The sequence below is a fragment of the Gadus macrocephalus genome, chromosome 18 (assembly GCF_031168955.1).
Source record: "Gadus macrocephalus chromosome 18, ASM3116895v1".
NCBI classification, from domain to species: Eukaryota; Metazoa; Chordata; class Actinopteri; order Gadiformes; family Gadidae; genus Gadus; species Gadus macrocephalus.
The window spans coordinates 14,741,654-14,765,677 of record NC_082399.1 but is presented as its reverse complement, the minus strand read 5'-3'; the positions used below and the strand labels follow the sequence as shown (position 1 = coordinate 14,765,677).

Sequence of the window (24,024 nt, the reverse complement as noted above, 5' to 3'; positions counted from 1 at the left end):
ACACCGAGAGCAAGAGGGCGGGAGGGCGGGAGGGAGGGAGGGAGGGAGGGGTAGGAATGGGGAGAGGGGGTGAGGAAGGGACGGAGGAGGCAGGTAGAGAGAGGGAACGGGAGGTGGAGGAAAGTAGGAACGGAGAGCGATCACAGGAGAGCTGGAAAAGTAATATGAAAGTAGCGAGTAGGCAGGATGTTAATTACACATCTTTTCCGCATTAAGCTGTTTATACTACTGGATATTAAAGCTCACATACATGGTTTGTCGTTCGGAATACATATGCACGATTTGTTGCAGTACATCTTATATATTTCTGACATCTTATCTATTCATTGCACAGGCTTTTATCCAATCTGTATCTTCTCATCAAAACATAATTTGTTTTCTAATTGCGTCTGTTTCCATGGTGATCTATCCCATATCTGCAGGAGAGGGTTAACCCAGTCAACGTGACTCCGCCCATCCAGGCCGTGGACCAAGACCGGAACATCCAGCCTCCTTCTGATAGGCCGGGAATCCTGTACTCAATCCTCATTGGTAGGTTGAAAAATGAAAGGACGAAAACTGAATTAAATTATATTATTCCCACAAACTCTTAATCAGATTAGATCCCACCATAAATCAAAATCACTTTTAAAATAAAGCTTACTCCGGCTGGTTGCTGGTAACCGCCTACCCTGGCTTACTCCACTATATACAGTGTCCCCTATCTGCCCCTTGATGACTGTCTCCGTAGTCACGTTCTCCCCCCCACCCAACTTCACCATGTGAGGTGAGCGTCCACTGGGAAAGGCAGTGATGTCAAACACGGGAGAAATGTCCGCTACACTATTACACTCACCGTTCTACAATTTGATGCTTCAGAACCTCTATAAAGCCCGGAGCCGTTGGCCAATCACATTCCTCCCTAGCAAAGCACTCGTAGCCGTCAATCACTTGCAGACTGACACCACTGCTTTTGGGAGGAACTCCCTTCTAACAGCATATTAAGGAGAGGGGGGGGGGGGGGGGGGAGTGAGATGGAGAGGTGGGGTTGAGTGATGTGGTGGGGGAGAGCAGAAGGTGGGAGAAGAAGAGAGGCGACGTGGAGAGGTCGACTGACAGTGATAGGGAGGGGGGATGACCAGAGAGATGGAGGTGATCATTTAGTTATTTTCTTCCTGTTTCATTCATTAATTTGTCATTCATTCAAGCAATGTTCACATGTTGGCTGTGTGTGTGTGTGTGTGTGTGTGTGTGTGTGTGTGTGTGTGTGCTTGAGTGTTTGTATGTGTGTGTGTGTGTAGGTAAGCCAGAGTCGTATGTGGAGTACTTCAGTCTGAACAGCACCACAGCAGAGCTTGTGCTGCTTAACCCAATCGACAGAGAACTGCACCGCAGGTTCGACCTGGTCATTAAGGTGAGTGTGGGAGTGTGTGTTTGGTGTGTGTGGGTGTGTGTGTATGTGTGTTTCTGTGTGTGCGTCTGCATCCGTATATCTATGGTGCATCTTTGCGTGTATCATTGAAAAAGTTCTTTGTTATTTTTCTTTTGTTTAATTTTTTAACTGCTTTGGCAAATTGTAAATGTTAATTTCCCATGCCAATAAAGCTCCTCTGGATTGATTTCAATGGAGGGTTCCATCAAACAATTATCTCGCCAAACAGTAAATCAGACAGAATAATAGCAACATAACATTTCTTCAAACCGTTAAGCTAATGGTGCACTCTCCTGACAATAAATGTACCAAATTCTTACTCTGCAGTACCCCTATTAAAGCTCAAATAAAGACAGAATGCTCAAAGTTGCACAATTTCTTATTATATATTTCAAAGTTCCCAAACGCTAAGCTTATATCGTAGCACATAGCAAAAATTGGCACAACCAGAGTCGACACAGGTGTATTCTTCTTGATTAGAGCTTGAGGCTGCTAATAGCATTAGCTCTATAAGTTATGTGTTGCACTGCTAAAGGCATCCCCTGGAAAGGGCAATCTGGTGTGTGTGTGTGTGTGTGTGTGTGTGTGTGTGTGTGTGTGTGTGCGTGTGTGTTTTTTTATGTGTTTGTCAGATAGATGAGTATATCTGTGGCGGCTTGGTTTGTGCGTGTGTGGGTGTATTTGTATGATAATGATGAGGTAATGTTTTTGCTCTTTAACTTAAACAAGGAATGAAGGAATTAAGGAAGACAGGGAGGGAGAGAGGGAGAGTTGGGAAAAGACCGGAGGAAAATAATAACATATTGAACACAGCCGGGCATACAGACAGACAGAGAGAGACAATGAGATAGAGATAGACAAACAGAGATACTGGCAGGTAGACAGACAGACAGGCAGGCAGACAGACAGACAGACAGACAGGCAGGCAGGCAGACAGACTGACAGACTGACTGACTGACTGACTGACTGACTGACTGACTGACTGACTGACTGACTGACTGACTGACAAGGAGGACAAGGAGTCAGACAAGGTCGCCCATGTTTACATCCGTCAATCACAGCAAAGTTACCAAACTTCTCCCGAAGTAAGTCGCCCGACTTCCTCACCTTCCGGCCGACTGGATGTTCATATAAAGGTCTGTTTTCATCCTGACAAGCACTCACAGTGCCGCGTTGGAACTGTAATGTACTGTACAGCTACAAAGTCCTCACACCCCAACGTAACTGTCAAAGATCACCTTCACATTGTCGTTCATTATCCCTCACCTCTGTCTTTCTCTCTCTCTCTCTCTTCCTCTTCCACTATCCAAATCCCCCTGCATCTCTTCCATCTCGTCCCCTTTCTCTCCCAATATATCATCCCTCTCTCTCTCTCTCTCCCTCCCTCCATCAATAATCCTCTCTCTCTCCCCCAATATATCCTCTCTCTCTCTCTCTCTCTCTCTCTCTCTCTCTCTCTCTCTCTCTCTCTCCCTAAATCCCTCCCTCCATCAATTTCCCTCTCTCTTTCTCCTTCAATATATCCTGCCTCTCTCTCTCTCTCTCTCTCTCTCTCTCTCTCTCTCTCTCTCTCTCTCTCTCTCTCTCTCTCCCTGCATCACTCCCTCCCTCCCCAATTCCCCTCACCCCTTCGCAGGCTGAACAGGACAATGGTCATCCTCTCCCGGCGTTCGCCAACCTCCAGATCGAGGTGTTGGACGAGAACAACCAGGCGCCGTACTTCCTGGAGACGGGGTACCATGGTTACGTCAGCGAGGCGTCCCCGGTGGGGGCGACGGTGGCGTTGGACCCGGGCCTCTCGGCGCCGCTGGCTCTGGTGGCACTGGACAACGACGTCGAGGAGGTGTGTCCGCTATGATAGCGCTGTTATTTATAACTTACTTTTTGTTTAAGAATTATATACGAATTATACAACTTTACTTTCGCCGTATAGTTGGTCAATATGCAGCATTAAATCACTAACGGTGATTAGCTAACTTCTGCTGTAGTTGTCCATTTTAAATTATGACTAGCTGAAAAAAACGATAGTTACGATAGCTAACTGGCTGCAGTTAGTCAATTATAAATGATAAATGGCTAAAAATGATAGCTACGTTTGGTCAAAAACCAATGATAGCTAACTAACGATAAAATGCTGATGATTTGCTATGACAATACAAAGCGATTGATAGCTGCAGTGGGTCCAAATAACAAAAGAAAACGCCTACAATTGGAGAATATTGTTTGGTATGACTTTTGTGATCCGATCATTCCTGACGCATCTAATCCGTAAAATAGAGTTAGAAAGAACAGATGACGCTCCTATTGCAATCAGCAGAATTTTACCAGAAACTATTTTGAATATTTAGAGGGAACTGATCGCAGATCTGGTCACAGAGGTGTGGACGCAAAGTCTGTGATTGTATCTGCGGATCCGATCACAAAAGTAGGTGATCTGTGTGAGAAGGATACATTATTTCTTACTAGCTAGCAAATGTGTTAGCTGAAGCGTTAAATATCTATATGGCTAACATGAATTTTGATATGCCTGTTTACATTATAGCTGGCGGTCAATGCTACACCTGTAGGTATTCGCTGAGTGGCGTGAAAACCTGTGTCACATATGCATTTTATGCTGTTTATTTCAAATTGCATGGTGTTTGAGTGTTTTGTGTGTGGTGATTAAGCTGATGCTGATGTTAAACATTCGTCAGAACGTTTAACATCAGACTGTGAAGAACTTACGTTTCTTCAGAGATGTCTATGTATTGTGTAGCAGAGATATTTGAGGTAAAACAGCCCAAAACACTTTGACATCGTTATTAAACCTCTGTTGTGATGTACAACGCACCTAAGATCCTATGAAACTGTATCTCACTGTAGCCTTAAACAAGTATCAGATGATAGTTTTATTCACATCAACTTCATTGACAGCAACTCAGGGGTTCTGTCTCAAACCCACTGCATATTAAATTTTTTGCAATGTTCCTATGGCGAGAAGTCTATTATTTTGTAAGAGGCACACCGATTTTTGCTGGGCCAGCAGCCTCATAAATCCGGAATGCGCTTCGGCTCTGTGTGCTTGGTCCGTGGCCATGGTCCCCGTACAACTGCTGAGGCATAGCCTTATTCAAAGAGTAACGGCCTGTTCGTCACTGTTAACCGTGCTGATTTGGTCTGTTCTGGCAGCAGGCAGCCCATATATGGCCCTTGCATTTAGGTTTGGACATAAGGTCCAAGACCATTCAGGCAGCAATTCATTGGATATCCCTCTTTTTTTCTCTGATCATAAACCTGCTAGCCTCAGTGATGTCTGTATACCGAAATGTTCACTCAAGTATTGTCTTCAACTCGACTGAGTTTTTCCCGAAAGCCAGGGTTGCAGAGTCCCCCCTCTGCGATTGGAGGTCCAAAATATGAAAATGGCTCAACAGAAATATGACACAAAGCTTGAGGAATCCCTTAAACTTGATAATCATCCATTATGTTGGATAATTAATCTGTATCCTAAACAATCCATGTGCAATACACCTGAACCCGAGCTCAGCTGGTCCAGCAAATCTGACCTGCTTTGTGACATGGTAGAGCTGGCAGGATACACAGGATACACTGTTCATGTTCGATCCATTTGGGTACCTTTGGAACATGCATATCTAGTGGCCTTTTTCCATTGACACATTTGGCCGTGCAGAATCGTACCGTGCCACACTGATTTACCAGTTTAACCCCGTTGGACTGGGCTTGAGAGGGGGAAGCGAAAGGCATTTTGGGTAACGTAGTAAAACAGCAGATTGGAGCGGATCGCAGGAAGCCTGACAGCATCCAGTGACAACTTGCAAATAGCAAGAGAGAGTACCTTACTACCCTTGTCTGAAAAGTAGGAACAATCTCAAAGTGTTAAAGGGTTTGTTTCTCATTTAAGTTAAAGCTGCCAATCCGTAGCGTCTCATAATCGACTTGATAGCAAACATTGCCACGTCCCATCTGCCCTTAGTCCAATATAAGAGGACCATAAAGACACGCTGCCTAGAGAGAGTAGCGTCAGCTTTTTTCAGTTGTGGCAAAGAGAATTGATAATAGAAAATAGAACCAAAGCAAGAGCTAACATGAGCATTTCTTTCAACCGCTGGAGCCAGATTTTGGCAAGAAATCAAACACTCTTATTCCTTGGACCTTTAATGCCAACAAAAGTTATTGACACATTCAATGTTTATTCATCTAATAAGTGAAGGAGCAGAACACCGGTTTGAATCGGACTGAGGATTAGGCTGCTTTGTAGAATGTCACTTCCTGTGAGGCCACAGCATCAGGTGGTTCTGCTGCCGGGTCCCACACACCTGGTTCCTTTAAGATGTAGACACACACACACACACACACACACACACACACACACACACACACACACACACACACACACACACACACACACACACACACACTGTAAAGAACCGAAAGTTGGGGCCGGTGCTCAGTAGGAGTGTGTGTTTGTGTGTGTGTGTGTGTGTGTGTAGGTGTGTGTGTGTGGAAATGTGTGTCATATATGCTGATGGAGAGGCAATACCAATGCAAGCTCTTTTCTGATGTTGTCGACCTAAACGATATTTGTATAAGCCTGTGTATAGTTGTGTGTGTGTGTGTGTGTGTGTGTGTGTGTGTTGGCAGTGGATTAATGTTCAGTCATTTTCGATATTGCTTACTCTGGTCCTTTCATATTTAGCACAACAACAACAATGATGATTAGACCTAATTGCCTTCGTTCCATATTGGCTGTCTATCATACTTATTTATATCTGTTGCCCCAGTGTGTGTGTGTGTGTGTGTGTGTGTGTGTGTGTGTGCTTGTGTGAGCGTATATTTATGGTTCAATATCCACGGTCTGGCTACACAGAACCCGCCCCCACTCCCCCCCCAGCCCCCCCCCCCCCCCTTCAACCCTGCTGAGCAAGCCTTAACACACACCGACGCACACACCGACGCACAAACACACACACAGACACGCACACACACAAACACACACACACACACACACACACAAATACATACACATACACACACGCACACACATACGCACACACACACACACACACACACACACTTCAATACAAACATACACACACACACTTCAATGCAAACATACACACACACACTTCAACACACACACACACACACACACACACGGACACAAACACACACACACACACACACACACACACACACACACACACACACACACTTTAATACAAACACGCACAAACTTCAATAACACACAAACTATATTACACACAGTTGCAGAGGGTTTGGAATGCTGAGAGAGTAGCCTTACAGCAAAGTCATTGTTCTTCACACTGCTCTTCTATCATATATCAGCCAATCAGAATATTGAAGTGTATACAGTTTAGAAATGAACTACCGGTAAATAGATTAAGTAAAATAATTTTTATATTGAATGCATATTTAACAATTATTTGAGAAGGCGAAGTGAATAGTGGGAATAGCTATTCCCACTATTCACGGAGCCTCAGGTGAATAATTGTTTACTACAGTATACTACACCTGAACACTCCAAAAATAAACAAGATATCACTTCAAGATATACACACTCGCGCACACACATACACACACACACACACTCTCACACGCACACACACACACATACAAACACACACACACACACACAGACACCCAATCACACACACTGATACACACACATACACACTGACACACATACAGGATGGATTGTCATGTTCATTTTCCGAATGTCAACTCTCACACCTGTCTCTCTCCCTCGTGTGTGTGTGTGTGTGTGTGTGTGTGTGTGGCTGTGTATGTGTGTGTGTGTGTGTGTGTGTGTGCATGCCTCCTCCCACCCCAGACCAGGGACCCTCAACTCCAGTACTCGGTGTCGGAGGGCCAATCCTCGGTGTTCTCTGTGACTTCGGCGGGCCTCCGGAGGTACCTCACCCTGCTGCAGCCCCTGGACCGCGAGACCCGCCACGCATACACCTTCCAGGTACTGGGGGGATCATACACCTCAGAGAGGGGGACGGAGGGTTAATGGGGAGACAGAGGCCAAGAAGGGGGGAGAGAGCGGGGGAGTGAGAGAGAGGTAAAGCGGAGGGATAATGGGGAGACAGAGGGGATAGATGATTCCCACACCTCTAGAGCTTGGGCCACACTAGGCAATGTTTTCAATCAAACGATTATGAAACAATTGAGCAGTGCACACTAAACAACTTTATTTCCAGTCCTGTCAAACACACATGACAACTTTGACGACTTTGGGGAGCACAAATGTAAAGACGGAGAACAGACATATACTAAGTGACCGTCTTGCCCTGCACTCGCAAGAGTGTACTCTCCAATATTGTTTCTGACACCATACCAAAGTAAATAAACATGTTTTGTGCAGTGATTTGCATGTAAAAAAGCATAAAAGACAGAAACAAAGAACATGACCAAAACCATCCTCCGTCTGTTAAGTCTACTTATTGGCATCTTGCTGTTGTTCCTTTCGGTGTCATACACATATTGTCATGCAAATATTTTGAAAATGGCATGTTTCTCTGGCTTCTCCTCTCGAATACACACTATTCAGTAGTGGATTAAACTCCAATTTCAGTCTTTGCACACTCCACCCGATCACTAGCCTCGATAAAACACAATCTGTTTGATTGAAACCGGACCATGCTGACTGGGGTCGTAAAGAACAAGACAGGCTTCTTTCCCTCACAGACATAACGACTGTAGAGTCCCAGTCTACCAGCCTCTGCATGACTGCAGCTGCAGATACCGGAATCTGCCCCCCAACTTCAAATCGTTCCCAAATCTATGTTGAAAACCATGTAATGTGTCCCCATCCTAAGGCACTGCAGAGAGAGACGGGACAGGAGTCCACAACAGTTAATGTACTGGATAGAGACCCAGAGTGGAGGAGGCAGATGTAGAGGTTTCATAATCAATTACTGGAAAGAGAGGGGAAGAGAGGGAGAGGGAAGAGGAAGAGACAGAGAGGGGACGAGAGGGAGAGGGGGGAAGAGAGACGGAGAGGGGAATAGAGGGAGGGGGAGGAGAAGAGATACAGAGAGGCGGCGAGGGAGAGAGGGGGAGAGAGAGGCAGCAAGAGCCAGGATTCCTCATCGATTCGGATATTGGAGAGAGAGAGAGAGAGAGAGAGAAAAGAGAGAGACAGGGAGGCGCTGGGTTTCCTAATGACCTATGGTACCGGAGAGAGACATACTTTTATACTACTTAGATGAAGAGGAGGAGGATGAGGAGGAGGAGGAACAAGCAAAGGGGGAGGAGGCAGAAGTTGAAGTTGTTGCAGAAAAGAGGGTTGACAAGAACATGAGATGAAAGAGAGGGAGGGAGAAATGTGCCGTGCATCCTTTGGCAATGCAAATGAAGCGTTTCCCAGGGCAATAAAGCCCTTTGAATTCATGAAGAATTTAGACAAATTTCTCAATAGAATTGAGAAAAGACGAAAGAACAATCGAAAGAAAGAGCGCAAGACCATTCCCCACGTTGGGCGAGTTAGAAAGTGAACATATTATACATATTGTATACGTGTATAATAGAATAGAATGTATATCCTCTGTCAGTGCTTTCAACACCCTGGCCATTCCCTCAGAACACACCCATTGACGTTATCTTCTCTGGTTTCGGTGTGAGCGCAGTCGGCAGCACAATGAGCAGCCAATACACGCGGCGCAGCATTTCCGCCTAAGACTGTACATCATCCCCCCGCCAGCCTTTGTACAGGCTGCACGATGTGTACACATACACGCTGTGTGTCTTTTTGTGTGTTTGTGTGTTTGTCTGTTTGTATGTGTGTGTGTGTGTGTGTGTGTCTGAAGGGTTGAGGGTTGTGCTGGTGGTGTGATGGTGGTAGGCGGGGGGTTAATCATACTGCAGTAATCATAGAGAGAGCCCTATAAGACAGATAGACTGCTGGGGTTATAGGAGGGGGAGATTGTAGTGGGGGGATAGGGGGAGGGGGGATCCGTCATACCAGTCAACGAAGATGAGTTCTCTTTAATAGAATAGATGAAGCATGCGCCAAAATACACTTGCAGAGAAGATTGGAATTTGTTATTTATTTCTTGCCCGGTATTGAAGTTAAGTATACCGTCGTCATACTTTGGTGATTTTGGTTGTTTTACTTTCAATCATTTTAGTTGTGAGTATGAAACAAAAACATACGCTTTTATTGTGTTAACTGCCGGGAGCCTCGGGTCTCATTTTTGCGGCTGGTTTTTAATGTCTCACATCAGCCAGAGCCATATCAGAAAGGAGAAAAAACCAAGAGGCAGTTGGTTGGAAGTCATTAGTCAGCCCATTTGCACTCCTTTGTGTGTGTGTGTCTGTGTGTCTGTGTGCCTGTGTCTGTGTCTGTGTGTGTATGTGTGTGTGGGCCCTGCACTTCCATGCCATCAGGCCTCATTGACTCTGCTCACTCTTCTCTTTCAATGCGGAATTGTGAGAGCAGTTCTTCTTTTTTATAATGTCCCGTCGTTTCGTTTGATTTCTTACGCCCAACATAAAGGTGGGAGACACTGGGAAGCATACTGGAAAGTGAGACAGAGACAGAATGAGGGACGGTTAACGAAAGAGGGAAAAAGTGAGACAGAGCAGTTGAGAGAGAGAGAGAGAGAGAGAGAGAGAGAGAGAGAGAGAGAGAGAGAGAGAGAGAGAGAGAGAGAGAGAGAGAGAGAGAAATATATAAATAAAGTGCGAAAAACCTTTCTAAAACCAGCGGTAAAGTAGAAAAGGAAAATAAACTCCCCGTTCAGCTTTTCACTGAGAGAGTGAGAAAGACGGAGAGGGGCGAGAAGGGGTATTGATTATGCCATCTGTCTGCAGTGTGATGAGATGCTTTAATATTAGTATATTTATTCATAAGAGTTCAGGCCATCAGAAGGAGGTCTGCTGCATTCCCTCTGTTTCCTCACACGTCGGCAGTTTGACTTCAGTAAATGACGGATAAAGGTTGAGTTTCCTGCGAGCCTGAGCATGCTGTTAAGACGGTTGGTGTTTGTGTATGCACAAGGAAAGGGTTCTGGGGTTTGGTATCAACTGAAAAACAGAAGGTGAGGAAAAAGGAGGGCTATGGCTAATATGGAACCAATATATCTTCCAAGAAAGGGGATTGCTTTATTTTTGTATTCATGTTAAGGTCACGGCAAAGGTGAGCTTATTGTCTCCGCTTAGAATATGCAATTTTTACTTGGTAAATGGATTGCATTCATATAGCGCCTTTTAACCGTTGGCAATTCGAAGTGCTTCATAATTAGTACCTGACATTCAGCCAGTTTCACTCATACGTTCATAGACAAATTCACACACTGACGGCGGTGTCTTGCCGATAGGCAAAGGAATAGCCTGCTTGACGGAAGCAGTTAGGCTTAGGTGTCTTGCTCAGGGACACCTTAACACTTATCTAGGAGTAGCACGGGATCAAACTGGCAACCTTTCGGTGGCCGCCTTATCTTCTCTTTTGGTGTCCGTTCTTTGTTACGAATAGAGCAAGGCTGCAGTGCAAAGCTGAACAGTTGAGTTTGTCTTGGACCAACTGCCGATGCAGACTGGAGAATAACACGCGACCTACTGTTGCAGAAAATTAACTGGAGAGAGACAGATGGCGGAAAGATTGATAGTTAATCCGTCTACTTTATCCATATAGATCTACTCTATTATTATTATTATGAACATGAGTGAGTTAAAGATAGGGAGAAAGTAAGCGGTTTAGAAAGACACAACTCCTACAACAATAAAATAGTAGACAAAAGACCAACAAGAAGAGCATCTGAGCTCAAAGGAAATCCAAAACAAAGCTATCTAGAAGCCAAGGAGACAGCTTTACCGGAGCTGTCACCGTGGCAACAACACTGTTCACCTTTAGTATAATGTAAGACTTTTGTTTACCTTTGGCATATCCCATAATGTGGATATCTCTCCCAGCTCGGCAAAGTCAACTTTAAAAGGGTTTTAGAGTTACACAAAACTTAATAAAATTAGTAACTTTTTGTAGCATTAAAAAGGTGTGTTTTGTTACCATGGAAGTCATAGAGGCTAGGGTGGCTTAGCCTTGGATATAGACTCATCTTGCATGTTTAATTTGATCTGCAGATAAGGTCTGGCACCCCTCCTTTACAAAAAGATTTCTGCATGGTACGAGAGACACTTACCAATCTCAACCATTTATCTAATGTGAGGCGGGATGAATACGCACTAGGTGAAGAGGAGCGCCGAAGAGACCTTTTCAACAACAACAAAGACGGCTGCCGCTGATGTAGATCGGTCTGTTGATTCTGCTATCGATCCAGTGTTGAACCAACTGGACACTGTCTTAACTCAAAGTAGAAGAAGAAAGAAAAACAAACCATTGCATTTAAAGCTTTTGTTGAGAATAAGTCTTTTTTCTCAGTGCTGCGTCACCCGTTTTGTATTGTGAAAAAATGGTGATGAAGGAATCATTCAACTATTTGTTAATTTTTCATTCTTTCTTTTGCTTGTCTTGCTTTTGTTAGCTTTATTTCTTAATTTTACTGTCTCTCTCCCCTTCCAGGTAACAGCGTCCGATGGCGTACAGGAGAGTCTCCCGGTTACCGTGACAATAGAGGTTCTGGACGCCAACGACAACACCCCGACGTTCTCCAACATCTCCTACCATGTCAACCTGTACACAGACATGTTGCCTGCAGACGCCTTCCTGCAGGTACACACACACACACACACACACACACACACATCACACACAATTATCCATCATTAGAACTTTGCTTTACTTATTTAGCATAATCATTGGCTTGGTGTATGGCGTGTGTGTGCGCGTGCATGCATTTGTCTGTGTATGTGTGTTTGTGCGCGCATGTGTGTGTCTGTGTATATGTGCATGCTCACCTGCTTGTGTGTGTATATGTGCATGAATTTCCCCCTCCCCAGCTGTCTGCAGTAGACGAGGACGCAGGTTCTAACGGGGAGGTGATCTATCGCATCCTGGCAGGCGACCTGGGACACTTCGTCATCAACCAAACGTACGCACCCACCTACCTCCCTGAAGTCAGCCGTCTCTAATCCCTACTTTGACTTTATAGGTTTACATTTTGTCATTTAGAAGATGCTTTTATTCAAAGCATAAAATAGCTAAGAAAAATGTTATAGTGCTGCACAATCTGGATTCATGTACTGGACAGAGTAGAGCGTAGCCATGGGAGTATTGCATTTTTGTATACCTTCGACCTATGACCTTACAGGACTGGGGTCATCACTGTGGCCAAAGGAGTCAGTCTTGCGGTGGGTCGGAGCTATGCCCTGACTGTTGAGGCCATGGACAGCTGCGAGGAACCCAACACAAGGTAGGCTGTCGGTACACCTTTCCTCCTGTCTGTATGAAGCTCAGTCAGTTTGATTGTTTTTACGTCAATGTCTTAGTCCTGTCTGTCGGTCTGTTGATTTATTTTTTTCCGTCTGTCTACCTCTAATCCGGTTTGCCTGTCTGTTTGGTCTGACTGACTATATTTCTGTCGATATGTCTTCAATCTGTCTGCCTGTCTGTCCTTCTGCCCATCCGTATGTCTATATATATATATATATATATATATATATATATATATATATATATATATATTAGAGCTGTCAGTTAAACGCGTTATTAACGGCGTTAACGCAAACCAATTTAAATTTTTTAGATATATATATGTCTGTCCGTTGTCTCACACTCGCCCACTACTCTTCATCCAACAACAAAACATCGCCACTACTCCTCCTCCTTCTCCCACAACTTCTTCATCCCTTTGTTTCAGAGTGCGACAAGTGGTAAAGAACAACATATGAAAGAGGTTTAGAGAGAGAGAGAGAGAGAGAGCCTAATGAGAGGGTATCGCTACCAAAAAACGACTCTGTTTCTGACGGTTGAAAGGAAAATTATAGCGTCTTTCAGCTCCAAATAAGGGCCGCTGTCTCTATTTTGGGGGGGAAAGAAGCAACTTGAAGTAGCGTTATTAAGTGTGACACACAGTCTGACATGCTAACAAAACAAATCATAAAAAACAACCGTACACAAAATACAAGGACGCTTTGTCTTTGTTGTAGAGGAAGAAAGGCTAAACTGTATTTTTTTTGTTTTTGCTATTCTCCCAAACTTGTTAGCACTGTGTTAGTGCTGTGGGAGCGCTGTGTTAGCACTGTGTTAGCGCTCTGCTAGCGCTCTGTTAGCACTGTGTTAGCGCTGTGTTAGCGCTGCGTTAGCGCTGTGTGAGTGCTGTGTTAACGCTCGGTTAGCACTGTGTGAGCGCTGTGTGAGCGCTGTGTTAGCGCTGTGTTAGCGCTGTGTTAGTGCTGTGTGAGCACTGTGTTGATGCGTTAACGCTGTATTAACGCAATGTTAGCACGGTGTTAGTGCGTGGGTCCTGTGGCTTTACAGAACGTTGCTGCCTTTGCTCGTAACCAATAGCAAAGTCAAATTCAAGATTAAATCTTCTTTGTGTCACATTAACATGTCCTGGACAAAATTAGCACTAGTCAAGACCAAGTAGAGATTTTGTGAATTTTTCATTAATCTCAATTGTCCCTCCTGAAAAAAACATCATGTCTCATGAGTTATCTACATTCTCGTACAAGCTTGCCAATTAGTCTCGATATGATGGAAACAATTCCATGCACAGTTATGTCTCAATTTATCTGATACAAATCTGCGTGCCACTTTCACATAATCGTATATGAAAGTCGTAAAGGCAAACAATTCACCCAAATGAGTTGCACCAGATAAATGATCTTTTAACGTTATGTAATGTTTTAGAGTTAATTTTGCACAGAATTCACGTTATTAAATGTACGGGCCCACCTCCAAATGAGGAAATGAGCAGAAACCATGATGCCGGGCATAGATGTCAGGTCCAGGAATACAACTCAACCCAATACAATCTCAAGAGAAACAGCAAATTGTGTGGACAGTACCATTGTGACAGTATCTTGAAGAAAAAAATAACCTGCAGATTCAATCATTGATAAGTGCCCAGTAAGCCCCTTTTTCATTGCAAAAAACAACTGTAAAAATAATCTTCTTTTGCATTTCCCATGATGACTTGGTGTGCCCTGTGAAATGTCGTCAAGATTAAGTTCCTAAAGCTCTAATTAACTTAGTTCTCGACAAATCATTGTTTTCCTGACAAGAATGGGCATTGGTTATCTGTGTGTAAAAGTCTGTTATGGCATGATCTGGGAATTTTTATTTATTTAATTGAACCATGGGAAATCAGTTGGGACAATCTTAAACAGATTTTTTTGTGTTATTTCTTGTTTTTACAGCAAATTATAATACAGTGGGGAGTATGTGCTTGGGTTGGGTGAGGTTGCACACATGTTGTGCATTTAGTAATCAATGTGCAAAGGTTAAAACAGCCATCACCACACATTTGAGGGATCTGAAACATTTGCTCTATGTATCGATGCACTCCAAAACTATGCAATAACCGGTTTCAACTCTATGTCCTGGTCATTGTGGGAGCCCAGTAAAAGCCACCTAGGGGCATAAGGCAACCGACGTTTCTACATACCGTTAGTTAATTGAATTTTTAATTGTTTCTAAAGTATCACACATGGGTCCTCATATACAGGGATGGTTGATTACTTCAATTGCACATTTCAGAGAAATAAATCAGACGAGGAAGAAACATTGGATATTAATAATTAGATCTCTTGTAGGGCTCACACTTCTCAGATTTGTCAAATGAAAGTCCTAGGCTACGTTTACACGATGACGGTCTGAACAGAAGACGCAAAAGTGGCGTTGCGTCTTCCCTTTTTATTCCGCGTTTAGACGAGCGTTTTCGGGAGGAAATCTGCGTGCATACGGTGACGCAAAAGTGTGTGGAATTCGATTGGGTATGCATGCCAGGCTGCTAGGTGGTGCTGTGATAGACTATCACACAACACAGCCATGTCTGAGCGCATGCGTAGAATCTTCCTTCTCTTATCCGTGCCGCAAAAACCAAAAAAAGTCCTTCTCTGTTCAGTAATACTATCTGTAAATATCCTGTACATTTCGTGGAAATACTCCTGTATGCTTGTTGGAGCTGCCAGAGCAGCTTGAAGGTCCGACGCATGGAAATAATCTGACATGTTTGTTTATTTCCTTGTACTGGCACATGTATTTGACGTAAAAGCGTACGCGACGTGAGCAGATCTGAGCAGTGTTTTGCGTCTTGGCAGTTTAGACGGAAACGCTACGGAGGAGCGTTTTCAACTTCTCCACTCTGGAGGCTGGTTTCAGATTTATGCGTTTTCATGCCCCAAAAACGCCGTCACCGTCTAAACGAAAGGCACTTCCGATAAAATATTTTGTCGTTTTCACCCGCAAGCGTCCTCGTGTAAACGGGGCCCTAGACTCGTCTCACATTTTCCTCGCCCAAAGTCCCTACCAGTATTTTGGACAAGGTGTGTGGATTGGCTGATTGGGATGTTTGGATGGATCGAGGGATGGGGGGATGGATGAATAAATGATGTGATGGATAGAAGGATGGGGGGATTGATGAGTCGATAGATAGAGGGATGGATAAACTGATGGATGGCTGAATGGATGGAGTAATATTGCTAAAATGCAGCCGTTTCTCACCCAGGCAGATACCGAGAGACTTATGCATGCTTTTATTTCTAGCAGGCTTGATTACTGTGCTTCTCTCCTATCTGGTCTACCTAAGAAAGCTATAAATAAGCTGCAGATAATTCAGAAAGCAGAAGCACGTGTGCTGACCAAGACCAGAAGGAGAGCACACATCTCACCTGTCCTAAAGCCCCTTCATTGGTTGCCCGTCAGTTCTGGAATAGATTATAAAATCCTCTTATTGTTTCTCAAAACACTCAATAGATTAGCGCCCGAATACTTGTCAGACATGCTGATGTGTGCACCATCTAGATCACTCAGGTCCTCTGGCTCTGGCCTTTGAGTCGCTCCCCGGGGGAGGACGGAGACCTATGGGGGGGCAGCATTTAGTGCCCATGGTCCTCGCCTCTGGAACAGCCTGCCGGAGGAGCTGGGGACGTCACAATCTGTGAACACCTTTAAAACAAGCCTTAAAACAAACCTGTTTAGCTCAGTATTCTCTTCGTCTGTATTCCTTCTTTCTTTCTTTTTCTTTTTTTTTACATTGTATTGTTAAGCACCTTGGATTGCGATAACGGTTGATTTGATTTGAAGTTTGATTTAGTGATCCACGGCAGCTCACAGCTCCTCCACGTCCGAGTACCCGTCCCATGGTTCCCTCTGTTGGATAGGATGGAAAAGCATTGGATATAATCTACACCGAGATCCTATAGTATAACTCATTGATCTAAACCAGTACAACAACTCTTATTTTCTGTGTTTTCCTCATTCTCCTCCTGCTCCTCCTCCTCCTCCTGCTTCTCCGTCTCCTATTGACTTGGTCGCCGGACAATGAGGGGCTTAGAATCAAACGTTGCCCACTCTTTCTCCCCTCCGGCCTCCATCACCAAGTCGATGCAATGCGAGTTCACAAAGTTTGAACAGATTGCTGGCTGTGTCCCTGCACATAGGTAAAAGAGGGGGTCAGCTCAGGTGAAGACCCAATGTAATCAGAAAGAGAAAAGAGACTTATAGGTGCAGATAGAGAGGGAGATTGTGGCAGAAAGTTTGGCCTTGAGTGAGTATTGAGTGTATTGAGTTTAGCTTGGCTTTACTCTCCTCAAAGAGTGAAAAAGTCACATTGCAGTCAATGTAAACGGAACAAGACTGGACACCAAAACCAACACCATCGCGTCACAGTTTGAAACAGATGTTTTCAACGTACATGATCCTGCAGTGTTGACAACTGAAATCAGCAGGCAGTTGAACAAACCATAACAGGAATTCAGATTATTGCCTGGCACTTTTCTTATCTTTTGTGACCTTCCAATGCCCCCCCCCCCCACCCCACCCCACCCCCCCTACATACGCCCAACCCTGCAACAGCCAGGGCTGTTATACTGGCAGACAACAGCTCGCCTGTTGGGAGCAATTTAAGGTTCTTGCGTTTGTAACCCACATTCACACCACAGAGCATTCCTGCACCGATTAGTCGTTTTTTTTAATCTCACAAATCAGACATTAGATAAATCATCTATATTCTGATAGAAGACTAGTTCAAATCTGGATGAGCGGAGCGTTACGCTTTCTTTGGCTTTGTGTCGGTTTTGACCAATCATTTTTTAGGAGGGCAAAGACAGCCCACAGAATGTTTCCAGTAGCCGATGGGAGGACAAAGCTAAATATATTTTACTGACCCAAGATTCTTAGAGAAAGAGTTTGTAAAGGTTTTCAATCATCACTGTGTAGACAGGCCAATGTAGATATTTTGTTACGTTACATTTACTAAAATCTCCCCTGAGCTCCATCTTACCACTCACATTTGAGTTTCTGTTTGGTTGGACATGGAGAGTAGAGTTTAGAGTAGCCTGACATGGCCAGGCAACCTTGCAATTGCGTGTTCTTCTGAAACCTCTGTGTATTTCTTATCTCCACGCGGCGTTTTCAATAGACCTACAACAAATCAGAGCAATGAAACATGACACACATCAGAAGTAGCCATCTTAGTTGCTTATGTAAATGCCTCAACATCCCTCTGATATGGCGCTCCTCTTTAAGGCTGATTCATAGCTCCGGGTCCGGACGAAATTCGTCCGTCCGTACCAAACGTTGTCTCCGGGACTACCCTTCATACCTCCGTCCGGTTTCAGCGTTGTTATGGATGTTACGCAATACATCCTCTAGAGGGCAGTGACTGTCGTGTCACAAATTACCGGCACGACAATCGCAATCATGGCATCTGTAGATGAGACGATTTTGCTTTGTGTCATCCGAAATCTGCAAAAAAAATGCAAAAAGTGTAGACCTACGTGGCGGTGGCATGTGACACCAACCCGCAGATTCTCTCCTCAAAATGTTGCGCCATTTTTAAATGATGAGTTACAACTCATTGCCAAAGCAGGTGAACAATAAAATAAAAAGGTCAGGTAAATAGTATAATAAAAGTATAAAACGTTGAATACAATATATATACCTTTAAGATATTATGCTACTCTCTATATATTTTCGCGAATGTTTGGACTTCTGACTCTATACTGCCGCCTCGATTTGCGTTGGTATTGCTCCGTTTCTCCCGGAGCACTCCCGATTCGTAAGCTCAGAGGCGACGGACCCACTGACGGACGAAATGATCTCCGGGACCGGACGAAAGGCATCCTTTCCGTATTTACCGTAGGGTGTGAATGGGCCTTTACACTCAACCTTTCAAACCCGCCCTATATTAGATCAATGGTTGTGATTGGCGCAAACCGGTCCAGGTCTTGACGTGAGGGGGGCCAGATGCATATGCCAGAGCAAAATAAACAATAGGTTTCAGGTTCGTCTGGTTCCCCGGGCCATAGAGTAGCCCCATTTGGTCCAGGTATGGGATAACCTGCTCCGCTGAGACCAGACATTGCTTAGTTGTCTTCTAAAACACAGTCACACCACCAAACCTTTTAGATATCAATTCTTTTATTTTCTACATTCTGACACCACTAGACCTGACATTGACAAGGTGATTACACCACTGGCACACCTTAACACATTGTTCAATGATTTTTAAACCAGTGTCAAACCTCGATGGCTTCAGATATTGACTAGTGGAGCTCAAACCAGAGTCACACCATTTGAGTGGTTGCACCCTACACTTTTACAATAATTAAAAAGAGTGACACCTGTGACTCCAGGCGTGGATGATTTTAACACACACCCATTACCACCCTCCCCATCGTCATCACATTTGGAGATAGAAATGGTCTCCAAATTCCCCAAAAATCCCATCTCTGTAGCTACTCTTACTTCGTGCCAACATTTTCAAACTTCTCCCATGCGCTTGATTTCAATGAGTAAGAGAATCAGAATAAACTGCTACTCTCCACTCTTAATGACAAACTCCAGTTTGTCATTAAGAAACCTGACATAGCAGCACTTTTTGTGCCAGATTTTCTTATGCCAGCTTTGGCTGAAAAGCGTTTTAGAAAGCATATATAGCATATTTGGAAAGTTTGAACTTGCTGTCAAGGATGAAACCATTCACAAAGCCCTTTTACGACTCGAGTGTGTCTTTGTGCCGGTGATTCTACAAGAGAGGGAACAGCAGCTATGTGATTATATCTGACACCAGATAGAAAATGAATAGGTCGCAATACATATTTATTCAAAGCTGTGCCTCGATAAGAGGGACAGAAAGAGAGAGAGCAAGAAGGACGAGGAACAATAGGGGAAGTGAGAGATGAAACAGATCAAATGGGTGGATTAAAAAAATTAGGAGGATAAAAGGGACCATCAAATGTGAAACCACTTTTAGGCAATGCAAGGCAAGGCAACTTTATTTATGTAGCACTTTTCATACTTGATTTACTTCGAAATTGCTTCTTTATTTCATACTTGCAATAAAATGCCCCTACTGGGGCTGCCCTTGCAGGGGTCCATACACCCACAACAGTACAAGACCTTTGAATAAGGCCCAAATAGCATTTAATTTATTCATAAAAAATAAATCAAACCCTTTCTATCGTTAAATAAATGTTTTACCCACAGTCATACTTGCCAACCTTGAGACTTTGAAAATAGGGAGGATTCCCAAACTAAAGCGGGGGTCTGGGGGTCCCCCCCCATACAATTTTCAGCTTTAAAGTAATTGTTTCCCGCATTCTGGTGACTTTAAAATAATAAAACCAACAAAAAAATAAGTAAATTGAAACGTCAATTTTATGTTGAATACCCTCATTTAATTTACATTTCATGTCATTACAATTCATATTATTATTACATATCAATATAATTCATATCATTAAATATCATGTTATTATTACATATCATTACATGTCATATCATTACATTTCATATTATTACATTTCATATTATTACATATCAATAGATTTCATTTCATTACATTTTACTGACGGTTTTATCTTAGCAACTTCCAATAAGTCTCATGTTATCACGCAAATACACTAGCTTCTAATAAACAAAACTACAAAGTAAGCTACTACATCATGTAAGTGCTACATGTAGGTTAACATGTAGGTTAACTCTTACCATCACTGCAAATGGGCTGTGAAATTAGCCTATCCCATGTACGCATAGTAAATAGAAAGCTTGGAACATTATCCTTATATGGATTGTTTTTATCATTTTCATTACGAAAAAATAAATGTTTATATGTTTCTAAGGGTATGTTAATGGCTTACCTTTCAATATCTGTGCGGCTTTGGTCCTCCCACAGGCATACTTCTTTGCTACATCCGAGTCAGGAAACATGTCCCTTACTGACTTATTTATTTCGTCAGTAAAGCTCAGAGGAATATTATTCTTTGCCACCAACATTGCCATTTTTGTTTCGGCATATATGATATGACTGCATCTGGTCTCCCTTTCCCCAGCAAACCAGCGATGCTTGGCTGAGACTCTGAAGCAGCTACTGCCTTCTTATGTTTGCCTGTATTGGCATGGTGTTTTATGTCCGTCCGACCGCGGTGCTCCACGGAAAAATCTACCGGGCAAACTTTACAAAGGGCACCATAGCCAGGACCTTTAAACCTTGTAGTAAGAAAAGCAAACTCCATTCTCGTCTTCTTTGTGGTCTTTTTAAATACTCTGAGGTTTATTCACGAGCGCGGGTAGAATAACGGAAGAAAGAATACTAGAGTAGCGTCAGAGAGACGTCTCTGATTGGTCGCGCCCGCTGTTACCACGGAGCGGCGGCAAACGTCTCCGTGGTAACAGCGGGCTCGCTCAAACAATATCCTTTTCTGAAGAACAGGTTGTTGTGATGATAACGAAAGTGGGGAGAAAGGGAGACATGAAATCTTGTCAGAAATCAGGAGAATTGCGGGAGATTTTTAACAGCGGGAGGAAAACGGGAGAGGATAGTGAATATCGGGAGTCTCCCGGGAAAATCGGGAGGGTTGGCAAGTATGCCCACAGTACACGTCCACCTGGACAGTAGAAGGTATGTTAGAGACTCCCGGCTACATGACCATGACCAAGGCAGGCTCTTGAATACCCAGCTCCACCAGACCCTTCATTAAAATAGCCCAAAACAGAGATTTATCAGCGAATTCACACTAGACTGCAAAAATATCGTTCTACAACGGTGAGTGCTAGTCAGAAAGCGAGCAAGAATGACTCTTAAACAGGAAAACCCGACAAAATTAAATCATGGCCGAACTGGCTAACCCAAGATGCAACGACGCCATAAGGCCTCTGTCTAGCAATAATTCAGATAGAGAACCGGGGATACTAGCAGAGTGGAGAAAACTTAGACGGGAAAATAGTGATGCTTTCCGAGACAATAAAGTAGCCCTCAACCGACTGCAATCATCCATGGTAAAGCAGCAATTGGGAAAATGGACGGAAAAATTACAGCAGCGGAAAACCATATAGGCGCCACGGAAGACCGAAACATACGTCAAGAAAGAACGAGTGATACCAAACTGACGGCTAAATGTGAAAGGGGAAAACCGTCTCCGGCGCAACAACATTTGTTTGTAACTGACTCTTTCTAAGCTGGAGCTGCAGGAGGACTTTGCTGTTAAACTGCAGAGAGCGCACAGAGCGCCCGCTCCGAAGCCGAAGGATGCCCATGCGCCGCAGAGATCCATTATTGTGCGCTATTCCGGACCAGCGTGAAACTGACAGTACTGCTAGAGGCATGGAAACAGCAGCAAATCCAATTCCAGGGCCAGAGGGTGTATTCTGACCAGGATTACTCACCCGACAGGCAAAGAAAGAGGAAACGAGTCTGAGGTGATAAAGACCTAAAGGAGAAGAATGTCAAAGCCAATTCACCGTATCCCACTCAGCTTAAACTTTTTCTGGCGACGGGAGAGGGTGTTCCCCTCGCTGCGGAGGCTCAGCCAACATTGGATAAAATGGGGTTCGACGTCGAGGTGGACGAGCGGGACAACACGGGATAACAGCAAAACTTCATGTAAAGACAAATGTATTTTTAAATAGATGGCCGCCTGTCATTGCTTGTTTTGGTTGACCACCATGAAGATCAGCTCTTGTTATTCTTCTCAGTGAACTTAAACAGCATATCAATAGGACTTTCGTTAAACAACAGGTCAAACATTGCATCACAGTTTTTTCCTATCGTTTTAGGCAATTTACCTAAACCATGTTCACATTCCCTAAACACTTCACACAGTGAGCATACCAGTAGACCATGTGAACCAAACTGTGGTTACTTGCCCCTATGCTAAGATACAAATGCTGGCAATGACGCCTTCTTCCAAATTTCATGGATACCTGCCCCAGTCAATGTTCACTACCGGCAAAACGCTGTGGAACTACAGCATATTTTACCAATGTTTAGATACTCTGTTCAAAACAGTGAACTTTCTGTTCAAAACCTAACTTATCAGTAATTTAGATCACTGTAGATGGAAAGATGCTGCATTTGGACAGACAAATTAAGTTACATGTTTGAATAAGAAAAAATATTTAGTTTATAGTTTATTTATTTTTTGACTTTGTAATGTATTTTCTGTTTTGTGTAACACAAAATCTCCAAAAAGTAAAGCACAGTGAAAAAAACTGTTGTGTTTGTGATTTGTTTCTGGATCATATATTACGTACTTACTGTATGTAATTTGCATTACAAAAACTGAAATTTTTTATTCTCAGTTTCTCATAAAACACTTACAGCAGGCTATTTACTGTATTTACAATTACAGTACATTTACCACACTCAATTGTGACATCTTTTGTGGGAGGTAAACCGACATATGAACACTGTCAGCAGATACTTGGCTTGGATTGTCATACTGTAATATTACAAACTTTATTACTGTAGTCCAAAGAAGTGTTTGTCTGTGTTTTTTCTCTTTTTTTCAATGCAACACTACAGGAAATCTATGGCAAACTGGAGGACACAGCAACATTTTATATATGCAATTGGCAATGCTTCAAGATGTTAGTGTTTTTTAGGTCATTGTGTTCTGAGAGGAAACATGTGTTAAGTTATGGCAGCATTGTTTGTGGTGTGGTTGTTGTAGTGCATTTTGGACCAAAGGTTAACAGATATGCAGAGGTGTGTGTCTCTAAAGCCCACTGTGTTAAGTGATAGGGAAAAGTGACCATAGTATGGGTACATGACCGAAAACGATAGGAAAAAACTGTAAATGTAGCTCCTACTGCATTTTTGTAAAAAAAAATTGGGATCCCTTTTTCCATTCATTTGCATTTTAAATGGTTGCCTCATCTGTTCTTCTGCCAAATAGTTTTAGTGTAATTGAAAATCAATTAAACCGAAGCAAATGTGACTTTGAAAGGTTATCAGTTTTCCGGAGTTAATTTTTGCTTTTGGATGAAGTTTAATCATCCAATTCCTACTTGATGCAAGTGTACCGATGAAAAGAGCAACTTATATTTGCAATTATGTGTGTGTAATTGTAATTGAGCCGTATAAACATAATGTATGACAGAAGAACATTATCATGAAAAAGTGGCAGAGAAATAATGTCTGCAAGGTAAAAAAAGTTCTAAAAATAAAGTTCACTTTAGTCCAAAATATTAAAATGCAATAACGTTGCACACTTGAAGGATCACTGAAAAGTAAGCAAGAATG

General features: G+C 43.2%; 1 protein-coding gene and 1 long non-coding RNA gene across 2 annotated transcripts in view; one reads left to right on the top strand and one right to left on the bottom strand.

The window, feature by feature from the left end:
- LOC132446476 (uncharacterized) overlaps positions 1 to 24,024 on the bottom strand; it is a 365,756-nt gene that overhangs the window by 137,019 nt on the left and 204,713 nt on the right. The window lies entirely within an intron of this gene.
- LOC132446714 (protocadherin-15-like) overlaps positions 1 to 24,024 on the top strand; it is a 156,198-nt gene that overhangs the window by 59,020 nt on the left and 73,154 nt on the right. Inside the window, exons 9-15 of the mRNA XM_060037152.1 lie at positions 423 to 531; positions 1,281 to 1,393; positions 3,048 to 3,254; positions 7,263 to 7,400; positions 11,955 to 12,104; positions 12,332 to 12,423; positions 12,643 to 12,744. Of these exons, the coding sequence (XP_059893135.1) occupies positions 423 to 531; positions 1,281 to 1,393; positions 3,048 to 3,254; positions 7,263 to 7,400; positions 11,955 to 12,104; positions 12,332 to 12,423; positions 12,643 to 12,744 (911 nt within the window). The remainder of the gene's footprint in view (positions 1 to 422; positions 532 to 1,280; positions 1,394 to 3,047; positions 3,255 to 7,262; positions 7,401 to 11,954; positions 12,105 to 12,331; positions 12,424 to 12,642; positions 12,745 to 24,024) is intronic.